The following is a 16,613-nucleotide window of genomic DNA, read 5'->3' on the forward strand; positions in this document are numbered from 1 at the left end:
AGTTAATACTTTAAAAGAAATGGTGCACAGATTTAGAGAATAGGTATCAAGAGAGCAACATGCTACCCATTTGAACAATTCTTAATTTATACACTTGATAAGAAATAAAATTGAAGCACACTTTGCTTAGGAGTTTCAAAGACTTGTCTAATTATTTTCAAGGTTTGGTTGGTTAGATTGGGTTTTTGGTTCAAGAGCCCTTGTAGGCTATACTGCGCCAATTCTTTTCAGGGATTTTAGAACCTATCAATAATTTGCACTTTCCAGTCTCTGAAATTGAGTAGTAGATTATACACTTGTACAGTATTGTTCAAACTTTGTAAGAAACGGCTATTTTAAGTTTAAAAGAAAAAATAAACTTTAATTTCCTATTCAAAAAAGAAAAAATCATGATTTTTTTTTGTTATAAGATTTTGGAAGATAAGTTGTTACTATATAAACTCCTCCCAAAACTGGGGGGCATTGTCCCCTTTGCCCCCCCCCCTTCCCTATAAATCCACCCATGCTCTTCTGAACTCTTCAAAAACTAAAAAATAATGATTTTTTTTTATAAATTTTTGGACGATGTGTTGTTACTACATAAAGTCCTCCCAAAACTGGGGGGGGCATTGCCCCCCTCTGACTCCCCATAAATCCGCCCATGTTCTGTAATGTTTTATATATACTATATATATAATGTATATATATATATATATGTATATATATATATGTATATATATATTTTAATAGTAGAAAAAAAATGGCAAAACCAAAAAGTAAAAAGAAGTCAGACGTTCAAATCCAAAAGAGGAGGGAACAAAAGAAACTTAGCATGAAACGTGCTAGACAGAAATTAAAAAAAAAATCCTCTTATGTTTGAAGAAAGTAAGAAAAAAGAGAGAGAACGTTACTACCAAAGAAAGGCTAGTGGAAAAATTAAATGTGTTCAAGAAATGAATGAACGTGAAAAAAGAAAAATACGAAAACTTTGGAAAGAAAAAGCAAGGAAATATCGTAAACAAAGAAAGTTGGAAGGAACTGAAGAATTAATTATAGATACACCTCCAAGCACCTCTTCTCAATTGGATAACAGTAACAGTGCCAAGGAAAACAAGAATTCTGGAATTTTGAGAGGAAAAAAAACAATAAGAAAAAACCGTTTTAAACTAAAGAAGAAGATAGAGGAATTAGAAGAGAAAAACAAAAAATTAAATACTAAACTTGAAAAATATAAAAAAAAGTTTCAGCGGATCTCAGAAAAGTGACGAAAAGAAAAATTAATCACCACGAGAAAAAGTTCAAAGAGAATTGAATAGTAAAGATAGAAAAAGCAAATCCAATGTGTTTAGAAAATTATTGTTTGCTGAAGCTATTGGCAGACAAATACAAACTAACTTTAAAAGCCAAAAATCTCACAAAGTGAAAAAGACAATGCTACAAGTTTTGTCTGGTAAAATTATGAAAAAGTATCGACTACTCAATAAGGTAAAAAAATTAACCTCAATCAAAATGCTTAGCAATTATGCTAATAAAACTTACAAATCTGTGTCAAAAAGAGATTTCACAGAAGAAACACAGCTAAATGTTCAGAAATTTCTAGAATCTGACAAAGCAAGTCGCTTGTGCCCACGGAAAGAAGAAACAATTACAAGAAGAAAAGAAAAAAAAACAAAAGCGTTATTTAAATGATACTATGTATAATTTGCATAAAATGTTTGTAAAGGAATGCCCACAACATCAAACTCTTAGTTATCAAACTTTTTGTCATTCTCTGACCTTTTTAGATCTTATTTCCGAAAGTTTTCGATGTTTATGCAAAGTTCACGAAAACATAAAGCTTTTAATAGTAAAACTACATAGTCGTGTTATTATAAATGAAAAAAATATATCTCAAGTTCTTAAAGCAACATGTTGTGATCCTCAGAGAGAACTTTGCCTAAATCGTAAATGTGATGCCTGCAAATTAAAAGAAATTAAAATAAATGACTTTCAAGATGAACCTGTGCTACTTCCACAATGGGTTAGCAAAAAAGTTACTATGAAGATTAAAGGTGAAACAAAAATTTGCCATAGAACCATGAAACTGGATATTGAGAGTACAAAAAAAGAATTAGTGAAATTATTTTTTTCTGATATCATCAAATTTTTTAATCATACATCTAACATTGTACACCAATATCAAATGATTTCACATATAAAAACAAATTTGAAAAAGGAATGAAATCCTAATGCATATTGATTTTTCCGAAAATTACATATGTAAGTTTCACAGAGAAATTCAATCATCTCACTTTGGTGGTTCAAAGCCACAGGTAATATACATACTTGTGTTGTATATTGTCTTAAAGATATTAAAGAAAGTCCTATTTCATATGGAACAATCAGTGCATGTAATAGGCATGATGCATCAACTGTTACTGCTCATTTGCTTTCACTCAAAGATAATTTAAAGTCTCTTATACCTGATTTCAAAAAAAATACATTTTCTCAGTGATGGTCCCAGTGCTCAGTACAAAAACAAAACAATGTTTCAGTTAATAGGTGGATATTTATCCTCTCAGTTTATTGTGGAGGAAATTCATTGGCACTATAGTGAAAGCTCTCACGGAAAAGGTGTTCCAGATGGAGTTGAAGCAGCAATAAAAAGAACAGCTGACAATTTAGTTGCCCAGAAAACAGATATCAAAGACTGAAACTTTAGTTTCGATACTTTAAAAAAACTGTAAGAATGTAATGATAAAAAATGTTGAAGAAAGTTTTATAAGTGATGTAGATAAACAAATTCCAAAGCATATTTCACCGTTTCTAGGAACAATGAAAATTCATGAACTGGTATTTAAAAAAGACCAAATAAATATGGAAGAAAGATACCTCACCTGTCTAAGTTGTGGTGATCAATGTAAACATTACCATTTGGGATTAATTCATCGAGAAAGGATAAGAAGCAAACCAAAAATCAATGATTATGTTGTTATACAGCAGGGATGCACAACCTATAACCTGCGGGCCAGAAGCGGCCCGCGAAGCTTGTTAAATCGGCCTTTGGCAAGTTCTTCAAAAAAAAAGAAAATGATTTTTTTTTTTTTTTTGAATTAAAAAAAATATCTTTTGATTTATTAGGTTCTTTTTTACTCATCAATGACACTAAGAACATACTTTCGATATTTTCTTTTCCAACTAAATTAGGTTGCACTTTATTGATTTTGTTACAAATGCTAGAATGTTGGTTTTTTTCAATAAAATAGGATATTCATAAAGAGCGAGGTCCTGAGTCTTTATTTCAAAAGCCTCCACATTTTAATTTGTTAATGTTAAGTACGAGTCACATAATAGTTCATATAGCTTTAAAACGCATGTTTACTTTCATAACAACCTTTATTGACACTTTCTTACATAAAAAATATCCTCCGTTGACTATTGTATCCCCTCCGTGGACGAGGTGGGATTTAAAATATTTGAAATCTTTTTAAAAATGAAATAGAAAACTTAACCACTACTATAGGGACATAATTTATAAACAAACAAAGACATTTATGCAATTTTTATTATTTTTTTACTTAGTTTTTTTAAAAGAATTTTTTTGGCCTATTTGTACCTTTTCTGTGAGAATGACCCACATATAAGTCACATTTTCAGTGTTATTTTAGGTACGCGTTCTTGAAAACCAATACTTTTTGAAAAAAAATTATCTCGTTCTTTTTGTCTCAGAGCGTCTGTGCCAAGCAGGCGCTCGAGGGATCTTGTGTAGCAATCATGTGACAAGAACCCTGATGGTTTTCTGTGTCTTTAAAATCCACCAGCTGAACACTTGAACTGCAATTTCAAACCTGATACCAAAGAAGTACGAAGAATAGGCCCAATCACAGCGACACACAGCTGACAAGCAATCAAAAACTATGAAGTTCTAGCATGTACTCAATTTCGTTATTCTTTTTGAAATGAATATGTGACGCAATAGCAGGATAATAAAAATTTTAATAATAGAAATAAGGTGAATGTAGCTGACTGACAGTACCTTTTTGTAATTATAGTTTTTACTACATTATTATTAATCATATTTTGAAAATGTTTATATGGAATATGGACTGACAGTAATTATGTAGAAAATGAAAATATCATCTTTAAGGTGACATCTTTGTTCTATTCTGAGGCGGAAGGGTCATGTCACCAGCAGTGGAAAAGTTGTTCTTAGAAATTGGTAATGTATTGATGTCATCGTCGTCCCCTTCGTATTGGATAAATATTTTGATTCCGCTGTTACAACTGCCCTTGAAATGCAAGCTTGCAACAGAGTAGTCTAACGATGATTTTCTACAAGTGACCTCCTGGTCACTTGTAGGAAAGCAATCTGTCAAAATCATCTTCAAGATTCCGTCAGGAGCAATATCCGATTCCAAGAGTTTCAGCACGAGTTGGTCATTCCTACTTTCCCAAACCTCCCATCCGGTACTTCACCATTAAGTTCCTAACTACAGGTTAACTTGGTGGTACGGCAGAGTTAGAGATCAGTCTTGATGCTTGCAGCTACTTTGATAAATGATCTGTAACGGAACTACTTGAGGGATTTTTCTGTGGCTAGAGCACCATGCCATGAGAAATAGATATGACCTCAGAAGCCTCAATGGATTCAGGGGAAGAAGAACTGCTGATATATACCTTAGATACATGTTGTATGATTTTAGATTTCTGAAAAAATGTTGTGATCAGTTGAGGATTTAACTATCAAGAGGGCAACTAGGAGGACTTCCTCTCAGATGATAGCTACCAAAGAATTTTGCCATCTGATGATAGCTGTCTTCGCAATGTCAACATCACCTAAAGCTCGGAGCGTATTTGTCTCGTTTTTCATCAGCTTCATCATTAGCGAATTTGTCAGTTGACTGTTATTATGAAAGTGGGACAGAAACCTTGTTTGACCGTCGTTTCAATTTTCTAACTGACGTTGATGTCCATATATTTTATACAGTCGTCTCTTTTTGCCTAACAGATTTGTAGACTAGGTATCCTCAATAACAACAAATTCAAATTTAATTAAATCAATGTCGTTATAAATTTCCTTAAACAGTATGTATAGTACTCACTTTCTGCACTTCCTCAGTCCACCAATTTATACTGCATACATGTAATTTTGTAAATCTTCGTCCGATTCCTTCATAAAGGGCTGTCCATATAAATAATGTCCCACTTTTTTCAACATTTTTAACCCTTTAACCCCCTCCCCCTTCCCTTTGTCACAAAGTTTGTTTTACAAGCTACTTTTCATAAAGCTAACATATTCGTATTAAAAAAATGCTTGATGTCACCCTTCTTATTCTTTCCTTCCCCTTGTCACAAAGTCGCAATTTCACGACCCCCCACCCTACACACACCTTAAACATCATTTGTGTTGTAGTAATCCAAAAATACTTCTTTATTGTCCAACAGGATTGTCGAATTCATTGAAGAAAGAGGAAGTGCGTGATAGTTTCGAGTCAATTTGAAATTTGTGAATGGCAAGCGTTCTACTTTTTTGCCATGAAAGTGCGTGTTTGAAATTCTGTAACTTTTGATTGGTTGAGTAAAATATAACAAAATAGCATATCAAATTGAAGGAAATTTAAAGCTCTACCACTTTGTTATTGACAATTTTCATGAATACTAATCCTAGGAGGCACTAAAAGCAAATGTTTGACAAAAAGGGGGAATTTTTCCAAAAATCATCGATTTTTCATAACATATACTCAGAAAATTATTAGAAATTTGACACAAATATGTAGAAACAGTTTCATAGTAACTTTATTTAGCTTGAATTTTTATTTTAAACTCATTTTTTACACCATTTCCGACATTTTTTCGAAAAACCCAAAATTTTCCCCCCCTCCCTCCCACCTTTAGCTCACCCCCCAGGGTCGGGGACCTTTAGTATGTTTACTTACTAACTACCCCTAACAATATTCTGAAGTCAAAAATGATCGCATATTCCATGCACGCTACAATGTGTTCATTGACTGGACTACAAGTGCTAACCACCGGGCTCGAAGTAATTTTGTACAAAATTTCAAGACTGTAGATGCTATGGGGTCTTCCTGATTTAGGCCCACCACAGACTTGCTTACTTCCAGAATTTCTTTGAAACCTTACTTTTATTTACTATAAAGAAATAAAGCACATATTAATTTTAAAGCCTTTTTTTTTAACTTTATAGTTGTAATATGTTTTGATTGATGAATTGTGCTTTTGCTCTTCTATTTTTAAAATGTATATACACTCTCAAACCTGTTTTTGTATAGTGGATAGGGACTGCGTAAAAAACTTTTGTTTTATAAAGAATTTCGTAGAGTCCCAATCTGATTGAAATTTTCATATCCCGCACAAAAATAGGTTTGAGGTTTGAGTGTAATGATATTTTTGTTCAAGATAGCACCATGAGTTCCAAAACTTAAAATCAAATTCGATGTCTAAAATTTTAAATAGCCTCAAGCAACCAATAAATACCTTTGTGCTTGAAGATTAAATGAATGAATTACCTATGTTTGGATGCACAAAAATTGCAAATTGCAAAAAGACACGTTTCAGTGTTACAAGGAACACCTTTTTCGATGCAAAGAAATGTGAGCTTTTGCATTTTCATTCATTTAAGCCTCAAACAGTTTATTTACTTGACACATTTGAATCACAACATGCAATTGATCAAAAAGAGTATGAAGAAAAGTTTCTCCAATTTCGATATTTTTTAAATTTATATAATCGTGCAATTTCCCCTGTTTGTATTACTTCCCTAGTGGCAGAAACAGCATGACGCTGCCATGTCATGAACAATTTTACAGACTATATTTTACACAGAGGTGAAAAACTAAAATTTTTAAGGATCACAAACCATAATTATCTGTGAGTGGAAGTTAGAACTTTATTTTCTCAGATAAAATTTATTGCCAGCATGTACTTGTAGCTCTTAAGTTTGGCACCTTTTTTTAAAGCATTTCCCAATGCTGATTTAGACTTCAAGATTAATCTAATGTGGGTTTATCATGCAGACTATTTTTGAGTTTTCTATTCTGCATCACAGATTGCTGAAAAACATTCTGCTGCTGTGATTTCTTCTATTTAATGGATTTTTTTTTAAATTTCAAATATTTGATTAACTAAAGCGATTTCTTTTATACCTGAGTTGCTTTTTGAAATAATTCATTTGTTGAAAAAAGAATTCCTTTGAAAAAAAAAATTTAAATAAAATAATATGATTTTGAAGTTCAAAAAAGAATTGTTTTTTAAAATAAATAATTAGGACCTATAGATTTGAGAAAATATTTTAATTCAATCATGTTTCTCAGTATCACTATCCTGTACAAGGTTATTCATAACTTCCAGGTTTTCAAAGCTATACAGTAAAAAAAAATTCTGGCAAATAAAAAAAAATGATACAAAAGAAAAGAACGTTTGAAAGAACACAGAAACAATTCGTTTATTTACATGTTTTACAAGTGTTTTATGTGTAAACCCTTAGTTGCCTATCATACATCAATATCATAGTACAGTTTCTGCCTCAGTCAACTCAACATGGTACTATCAACATTACCAACAACACAATGTACATTTTCTTGCAGAGGTACGTTCAAAAAATAGCATTTGTATCCCTTTTGCCGCATGATATACAAAACTGCATGAAGGAAGGACATATGCTGTAAATGTTTTGATATTACCATAAAAAGTAGAGCATGGTAAGAATCAGGGGTGTGCAGGGGGGGGGGACTCCTATTGACCTGGGCTCGAGCCTGAAGGTTGCCCGATATTTTCAAACAGAAGGGTGAAATCTGTCTAGGGTGTAAGGGTAAACAATATCGGGGCCCCCAAAATGTCTGGGCACACCACTTGCATGAACTGAACCATTGCATTGATGTATGCTACATGTCCAGGCTAGGGGTGCGACATCGATGTCGATGTTTTGGAAACATCGATGTTTTTGTTAAAACATTAGTGTTTTACTTCCGATGTTTTTGGACCATCAATGTTTTGGTTTCGATGTTGATTTTTTGCATTTTAATTGAAAATTATAAAATTTGCTCCAATTTTATGGCTAGGTAATTAAGTTATGGAGTTGCCAAAAAAAAATCATTTTTTGCACCAATTTTATAAGATCAATTTTTCTATATAGAGGATGATTTTTGGGAAGATCACTACAAGATAGTAGAAGATTGATTAGAGAGGGAGGAAGAAGTCAAAGCTATTTGGAAGAACCTAACACTAGTAGTCTGGTGCCAGAACTTGCAGTCTATTTCAAGGCTCCAGTTCTTAAACTAATGGAAAACCTATAGGTTACAACAGTGGAAATTATAACTTTAAAAATTCAGGGCTGGTAAAAGTTGCTTTAAAGTATTTGATAGTGATAGCAACTTCTGTTCTATCGGAAAGAGATGATTCTCTGACTGGTGGGATAGTCTGCGAAAAGAGAAATGTGCTTCTGGGGGACAAAGTAAACTTCTTTTTCTCCAAACTGTCAACACCAATATTTGAGGTTACTTATAGATTTTCCCCAACAAGTCTTCCCCACTTACAATTTGTGTTTAATTATTAACTAACAGTAAAACACATATTTCTTGCTCTTAAAAATAATTGTTAGAATTAATTTTGTATTTTTTAAATGATTACCACAATTTTTTCTCATCATTCAACTGACGGTAAGTGCTATGATACATTTTTTCTTAGATTCTTTTTTCATGTAAATTTACTTTTAGTTTCATTCAGTTTGAAAATATTTCCTTATTACTTTAACTAGTTTGTATGACTCGGTGCTTGTCTTATTATCAGTTTTTGTCCTACTATAATAATTAGATGTTGCGAAATTATTCTTATTAAGTTACATTCATGATTTGAGGTTCAGTATTTTAAATATTTTCGCCGGGTACGTATTCTTTTTTATTGCTTAAATTAGTGTAGTATATTCAAAAATGTATGTTATACATTGATAAAAAGATCGATGTTTGGAAACATCGATGTTTTTTATTGATGTATCAATACCATGGATGTTTTAATTTCTAACATTGATGTTTTGAAACATCAATGTCGCACCTCTAGTCCAGGGTCTCCCAAATAATAGAATACCTGAAAAAATATATACAAAATTTGGATTGTTTCTGTATTCTTTTAAATGTTCTTTCTTGAAGTTTTTTTTCTTCCATGACACTTAGAGATCCCAGAAAGAATCATAAATAACCCTGTGTTCATGTGTTCTTTTATGCTTTACAACTCAATATTTACTGCCAAAATATTGTCATATCTGTTGTTGGCACTGCCTTAAAGTGTGATATGTATCTGAATCTCATTCTTGTTTATGAATGTTGATGATTAATTCTTGGTTATGTATTTTACATGCTTTACATGTTAAAAAATTACATGCCTCTTATTTTTTAGTTTTTCCTTATCTTGTTGTAGCAGTGTTTGAAGTTTTTGAAAATTGTCTTTCTTTCATTACAGTTAATAGATGATTTATTAGATTTCATCTCAAGTCAATCAGAACTGGGTAAACCAACAGCAGCTGATTTGAGACTTGGTCTAGCAACAGCACCAGTATTGTTTGCAAGTCAAAAGGTAAGATTTTTTAGGTTTTTAAATTTTAAATTACTCTTTTTTTAAACATTTTATATTTAAAAATAGTATTATAAACTTTAGTTCTTTATTTAATTTAATAAAATTAAATAAATAAATTATTTATTATTGTTTCTTGCATCAGCATTGCTCATTAAATTTTTTTTTAAAGAATTAATCTGCAGTGACAGATAGCGGATTTACAATGTAGCAAATGTTGCTATAAGAAACTGAACCCAAGACATAGGGGCCTGTACTAAGTTAAGCAAAGTTATAAATTGATTGGAACAAAGAATAATTAAATTCTGGTTTCAATTATTCACCCATTTGCTCTAGTACTCTGTGACAGGAACAGAAGGGAGGGAGGGGGAATTACCCATGATCCCAGTAGAATTATCATTCTAAAGTGGAAATGATTCAATAATACAAAAATAGAGGTGGACAGACCAGACCTGGGGCAAAAAGTTTTTTGAGAGCTAGCCTTTTCCTACAAAAAAAAAGGGGAAAATTAGATATATGTCTGCCTGTGTTCCCAGTTGCCCCCCCCCCCCTCACATTCATTTAGAGAAGGTCTGAATATTCAGCGACTTGATAGTTAAATAAATTTTCATCATTTAAAGTATCTAAATCATTTTTTAATATCTATTTTCAATTTTGTTATTGAATTGTTCTGCTTAGAGTAGATTACTTTGTTAAATGTTCTAAACACATACATAAACCTGCAATATAATAATAAATAAAACTTCCTTTTGAATCAATTAAAATGTATTACTATAAAAAAGGCTTCAGAAATTTAGAATTTGAATACTAATGTTTTGCTTTTTTTTCTTCAGTATCCAGAACTGAAACCTCTCATCCTAAGAAGGTTTTCTGACATTGGTGATGTGGAAAAAGCATATGAAGCTGTCTTAAATGTAAGCAATTGTAAAATTTGGAATGTAATCCAAAAATCTTGTGAATGCAGGTAAAACTTCAACAAAAAAATTCCTCAGTCCCCCCTCACTTTTTTTAATACTTTCCCATGTTGGATAAATTTGATTATGTTGTTGAAAATGTGTTCAGTGGTTAAGGACAAATTTTTTCTCCCTCTCTCTCTCTCAGAGAGAATTTATTTGAATTTCATATGAATTGTATCAAAAGTCATTTTACATATTTAATAAGGTAAAGCATGATATTCTTAAGGTACACAATTACATATAAATGTGTATACTGTTCAAAATATATTTTTATCAGTCGATTGGTTATTGTAGAAAATTTCATTGCAGCATTCTTATTTGACAAATTTAATGCAGCATTTAGAAATCTTTATTCATCAATTTATTTATAAATGTATTTTTTTTCATTAATGTATTCATTATATATTTGTTACATTGATTTGTTTTTGAGAAGAAGCAGTGGTATGTCCTTAAATTTTATTCAAAAAATACAAAAGTCTTCAAATTTACTCTGAGTATTTTTGTCTAACAAAATAATCAATTTGTTAATTGCTATGTCAAAAGTTAATTTAATTTGTGATTAATATAACTGAAAATTTTAAACATTGCCTAAGTGTAAAATATGTTACATGATGTATGTACAGCAGTGGCAGATACAAGGGGAGGGTCATGGGGGTCACGACCCCCCCCCCCCAATTTGTCGACAACAGTATTCGCCCACATTGTGTTCAAACACTTTATGCTTAAAATGTAAAAGATTACAGTATCTTTTCAAGTTATTAATCATTTTTGGAAGTAAATATTTGAACTGCTACTTCGTTTCATTGCTTATAAAATTAATTTGCAATGTTTATTCACACTTAGATGCCTTATTCCTGGCCAATTTGGAGCTTTTTATTTCCTCAGGCAGTTTCAGAATTTTTTCGTACCCAAAACCATTGGTTCGTTTAGAAAGGGGGGGGGAGCCTTCTTCAGCATGACCCACCCTAAAATGGTTATCTGTATCCGCTCCCCTTGATGTACAGTAGGCGCCAGGTTTTAAAAATTGGTAGGGGTGCCCAAATTTTCAGTCAAAATAAAGGATTCCCCCCCCCCCCTCCACACGAAAAAAAGCCTTATGAAAATGTTTGTTAGGGATTATTTTGATGAAAAATGGGGGGAACATCAACTTATTGATGCATGAATTTTGACTTTCCCTCTCACAGGGAGTCCTCTGAAAATTTTGAGAAAATTTATACCTGAATCTAGTGTAGTTCATACATTTTCTGTTTCAGATTTATACCAAGTTGTTGCATGTAAAGTACAATTTAATGAGTAACTTCTTTTTTTTTTAAGTAAAATCTGTTGTTAAAAGAAATGAGGACAGGGAAAATGAAAGATGTGAACTTTATATAACATACTAAATCAATTGATTAGTTTATAAGTATTTCACCTGTTGACATGAACATTCATTTTTATTTAACCACAAACACCTATGCAGGCATTCTTTGTATAACACGGTACTTCTACAACACGGTTTTGATATCACACGGTACAAAACTTGAGTTTATAAATGGGGGGTTTTGATATAACAGGAATTTTAAAAGAAGGAATTTAATTTTTGTTCGACACACTGTTAAAAAGCATATGGTAATAACTGTAATATGTTTCTACTTTGTTTTTATGAAACTTTTATGAAATATTGTCTGTCTTTGGTTCCAAAGTTTGGTTTCCCCGTAAAACACTAGCTTTTAACTTTTAAATACGTAATTTATTTTTCTCATCAGTGTTCTAAAAGCAAAAATATTAATATTATTTTGGTTCCAATGCATTGGGGTAAGAAAATAACATTAGGATAAGCTAAACTTTGGCAAACGATAAATAAAAAATGAAGTTGAAACAAAATATGAAATACTAGTGGTACCCACACGGCTTTGCCCGTAATAGAAAATTAAAAGGTCTTTTGGTTCGCCTGTATATTTACAAATAATGTATGGTGAATTTTCTCGCCAATTGGCTTGTACCCATGTTACGGTTCCACATTATGATAATTTCGCAATTTACTCGTCCATCTTATATTTTTGTTCTTAAAATTGGATTGGAAAAAGGACCACATCGAATTTTCGAAAAATCGCTTTGAGGTGCACACCCCCATGGTGCAAACTAACTTTGTGCCAAATTTTATGAAAATCGGCCAAACGGTCTAGGCGCTATGCACGTCACAGAGATCCGGACAGATAGAGGCACATTCAGCTTTATTATTAGTAAAGAAAATAAATAAACAATTCTATTTATTTTATTTTTTATTTTGTTTTGTTGTTGTTGCTCAGACGAACTTTATTGCTATAAAAAAGCTCAGATTTTTTTTTTTCTTATAGAATGCATTTTGTTCTTAGTAAAGAAAAGCGAATAAATTTTTTTCTCGTTGTGCATAAAAGTTAATTTGAGGTTTGTACGATAATTAAGTTTTATCGTTTATAACAGCTCTTATTTTTAAATCAGTGGGTCATTGCATGTTCTAGTTACTAGTTTTTGTTAGTATACTCTATTGAATTGAAATTTCAGCTATTTTAAAATTTGCACCTTATGACTTAGTTTCGATATAACACGGTACATATTCATTGATTTACATTATTTCAACGTCTTGTATAATACGGAACATGGTTCCAATATAACACGGTACACATTGACATGATTTATGATATGCACATTATTAATTACGTTAAAAAATAAGTAAAAAAAAAACATTTATAAAAAAAAGTCTCGTATAACACAGTTTCGATACTACACGGAACAAAATAATCGTGCTATATGAGGTATACCCCTGTAACTGTTAACCCTTGGAGGAAGGTGGCTTTGTTTTTTTCCCTATCTAACTATTTAAGTCACTATGTCAGTTGGCTGAAAAAAAAATGATGATCTCAAACGAAGCCACCATGCCTCATAGGGTTAAAAGCCCCTTTATTACTACACTCTTAGTAGAAGATTGAAAAACGTTGGTTATTCCCAGGTCTCAGTTCTCTTATAATTAAAAAAAAATTCTTACAGAAGCAGATATTTAGAGAAGGGCTCCTTTTAGTTTTAAGAGTCCCAAACTTTTTTAAAATTATTACACCTCAACTGATTTAATTTTTAAATTTTTTATTTTATAGAGTGATGGATTAACCCATACGAAATTATTAGCAAGGAAGCACTGCAATGAAGCCCTCAGCCACATCTCCATCCTGGCGGACTCAATTGAGAAAAGAGCTCTGGTGTGCGTGATTGAAAAGGTGTTAGAGCGTAGTAAATGAGTCTACACAGAAAACGTGTTGTAAAAATGACAAAGTAGCGCAAGGAGCTCGGCAGTGAACACCAGCTAGTGCCCTTACCTTTTACTTCAACAACATAAACACTTCGGACGTAATTTTTAATGACGTGAGTGACAACTTTGGCAAAACATAAAGCTTGAAAGGTGGAGTATTGTGGTGGATTTTAAGAGAAAAAATAACATGGTCGTCACACAAACAAGCATTGCAAAACAGTTCTTTTAGTGTGTGTGAGAAACAGATTTGCCCGTACAAAGTGTTCTTTTCAGAATCAATTCATACATATGCACGTTGTGCATTATGAATAGAAATTTAAATTTGCATCAAATGATTTAGTCAGAACAAAGGATAGTTAAGTTATCATCAATTAAAATCACTTCACTATGGATAAAATTAAACTTCTTGTTTGTGACTTCATTTTCTTATTGAAAATGTCTATAATTGTTCTAAAAAGTTGGTCTAATTTATATTTTTTGATTACTTTTGAAAACCCTATTTTTATAACAGATAAATAACAAAACATTAAGGTTTTTACTGACAACCTATTAAAATGTCTATCATTAAAGCTTCTGAGTCTGAGTCATACATGTTGAACTTCATTTTTAAAGAAAAATTTGGGGATAGAGAATCTTTGCAGGATTAGATGTCATTTACCACGTGATGAATATGTGTACATCACCGTATGTTATGTTCACGAAGGATCCACATGTATGAAAATTTGTCATTTGAGAAAACATCAAAACATAATGATACAAAATACTGCTTCATTTATTACTTTTTGTGTTCTATGCGAGAATTTTTTTCATTTGCCCCATGAAAATATCAAAATGCTTTGCACACATACAGAGAAATTATCATAAAAATATGATAAAATTATGAAGAACTCTTCTAGTATATTTTTTAAATGAAGCATGAATGATTTTGTTGTAAATATTGAAAATCAATTATTATACATGTTATTTATTATCATCAGATTTTTCTTGCATTAAAATCAACCATGTAACTTGCTTTTCCAAGAAAATGTTGTACTTTACGCTGAACACACATTACTCTAATTCATTCATTTTTAAAAAATAACCTAGGGTGTATTTTAATCACTTTATGCTATCATTAAATGTACTGTTGTTTAATTTTCAGATTTACAATTAGTTTTCTTGTTTGTCTTCAGCCAAAGGAAGATCAAATTATCTAACACATTAATTAACTTTTGATCACGATTGTCATGTTAGATATTAAATTTTATTCATTGATTATTGATTTTATAACACATCTATGAGCAAAAATAACGAGATCATACAAGGTTGGTAATATCTTGCAAGGTTAGAAGTTACTGAAATAGCTGTAGCAGCCATTAATATTCATATAATAATTATCTTATCACATCCTGCGATTATATTTAAGGAATTTAAAAGAAATTTATTTATCAATAGAAGTTTATTCTTCTGTTTCCCAAGAACTTTCAATAAAATTAAGAAAGATGACTTAATACCCATCTAATATACTTTATAACTTTTTTTTTTTTGAAAAATAATTCAGATTTGATTATGGAAATTTTATTAGCAATTTTTCAAGTTTTCGTTTTTTTAGTACAAAATCAAAATTATATATACAAACAGTTGAAGTTGAACGTTACGATGTTTTTCATTCATTATTTTCCTTGAGCATAATATTTATTTATTTATTTTTTTTAATTAAAAGAAAATACTTAAAAAACCAGGAAGTTATTAGTAATATAGTTCTGGAGATTTTTTTTTTTTTCAAATTAGAAAGTATTTTTAATGTTATTGAAAGTTTCTACTCGACTGTAATGAGCTATTTGGAATTTTCAAGTAGCCTAAAATCAAATCCCCCCCCCCCATATAGACCCCATTCTTTGTATTATTTTCTTTCCCACTCTTGCTTTGAATCTTCTGCATTTTCAGATTTCTCTTACATTATATTAGTACTTGAAAACTTCAATGTCAAATCAGAAAAACTTCGTGATATTTAAGTAAGATCAAGAATGCTGCTGTCCCTGGTAAAAATTGAAAGGAAAAGCAGATTAGTAAAAAAAAATTTTTTTGCTAATTTCTTTTCATACAGTTTCTTTTATATGACTACCTCATTTCCAATGATTCAATGTTGCAAACAATGTAGTTCTATAATAAGTTTTAAAAGATAAGTATTGAAGAAATGAAGATTTAATAGCATTTCAAGTAGGAACTTTTACAAAGGAACTTATGGTTATGAAGGTTTTACGAAGACCATCAAATTTTGGTGATAATATTTCAATGTATTAACCCTGAGGGAGGTTCCATCCGTATAGCCACTCTAGTACTATTGGTCATGTTTGGTCAGCACATAGTGTTTTTATATATGAAAGTTTTGTTTGGATGGCCAAAATATGTTGGCTAGATGGAACGATGTTTCTCTATACAGTTTCTAAGAAACAAGTTGCCAAGCGCCTAAAATTTTTCACAACTAAAAGTCTCCTTACCTACAAATTTACACAAAAACTGACACCGTTACGGGGGTGGATGACTTTAAGGCAGCGTATTTATTGTTTCAAGTGTTGATGCTTTATCTCTATGTGGTTGTGAACACCATCACAAAAAAAAACTATTTTTTTAGAATATTGTAATAAATTTGTTGAAAGTGTAAATATTAAACATGGAACATATACTTTTTTAATGTATAATATGTACAAATTGTAGAAACTAACACAAGCATACTGTTGTTGTTTTCAAATGATTATAGACTACTCGTTCCCATTAACTTATGGAATAAATAAATGGCTTTCTTCTATTCATGGCCATGAGTTTTATAATTTCTGTGTAAATACTTGCAAAGAAATAAATTTTAATTAAAAAAA

The 16,613-nt window shown here is 31.2% G+C and overlaps 1 protein-coding gene across 1 annotated transcript in view; it reads left to right on the forward strand.

The window, feature by feature from the left end:
• LOC129217204 (all trans-polyprenyl-diphosphate synthase PDSS1-like) overlaps positions 1 to 16,613 on the forward strand; it is a 74,795-nt gene extending 58,182 nt beyond the window's left edge. The window contains exons 8-10 of the mRNA XM_054851471.1: positions 9,430 to 9,543; positions 10,374 to 10,454; positions 13,607 to 16,613. Coding sequence (XP_054707446.1) covers positions 9,430 to 9,543; positions 10,374 to 10,454; positions 13,607 to 13,747 — 336 coding nt within the window. The 3' untranslated portion in view covers positions 13,748 to 16,613. The remainder of the gene's footprint in view (positions 1 to 9,429; positions 9,544 to 10,373; positions 10,455 to 13,606) is intronic.

Source organism: Uloborus diversus, chromosome 2, assembly GCF_026930045.1.
Source record: "Uloborus diversus isolate 005 chromosome 2, Udiv.v.3.1, whole genome shotgun sequence".
NCBI classification, from domain to species: Eukaryota; Metazoa; Arthropoda; class Arachnida; order Araneae; family Uloboridae; genus Uloborus; species Uloborus diversus.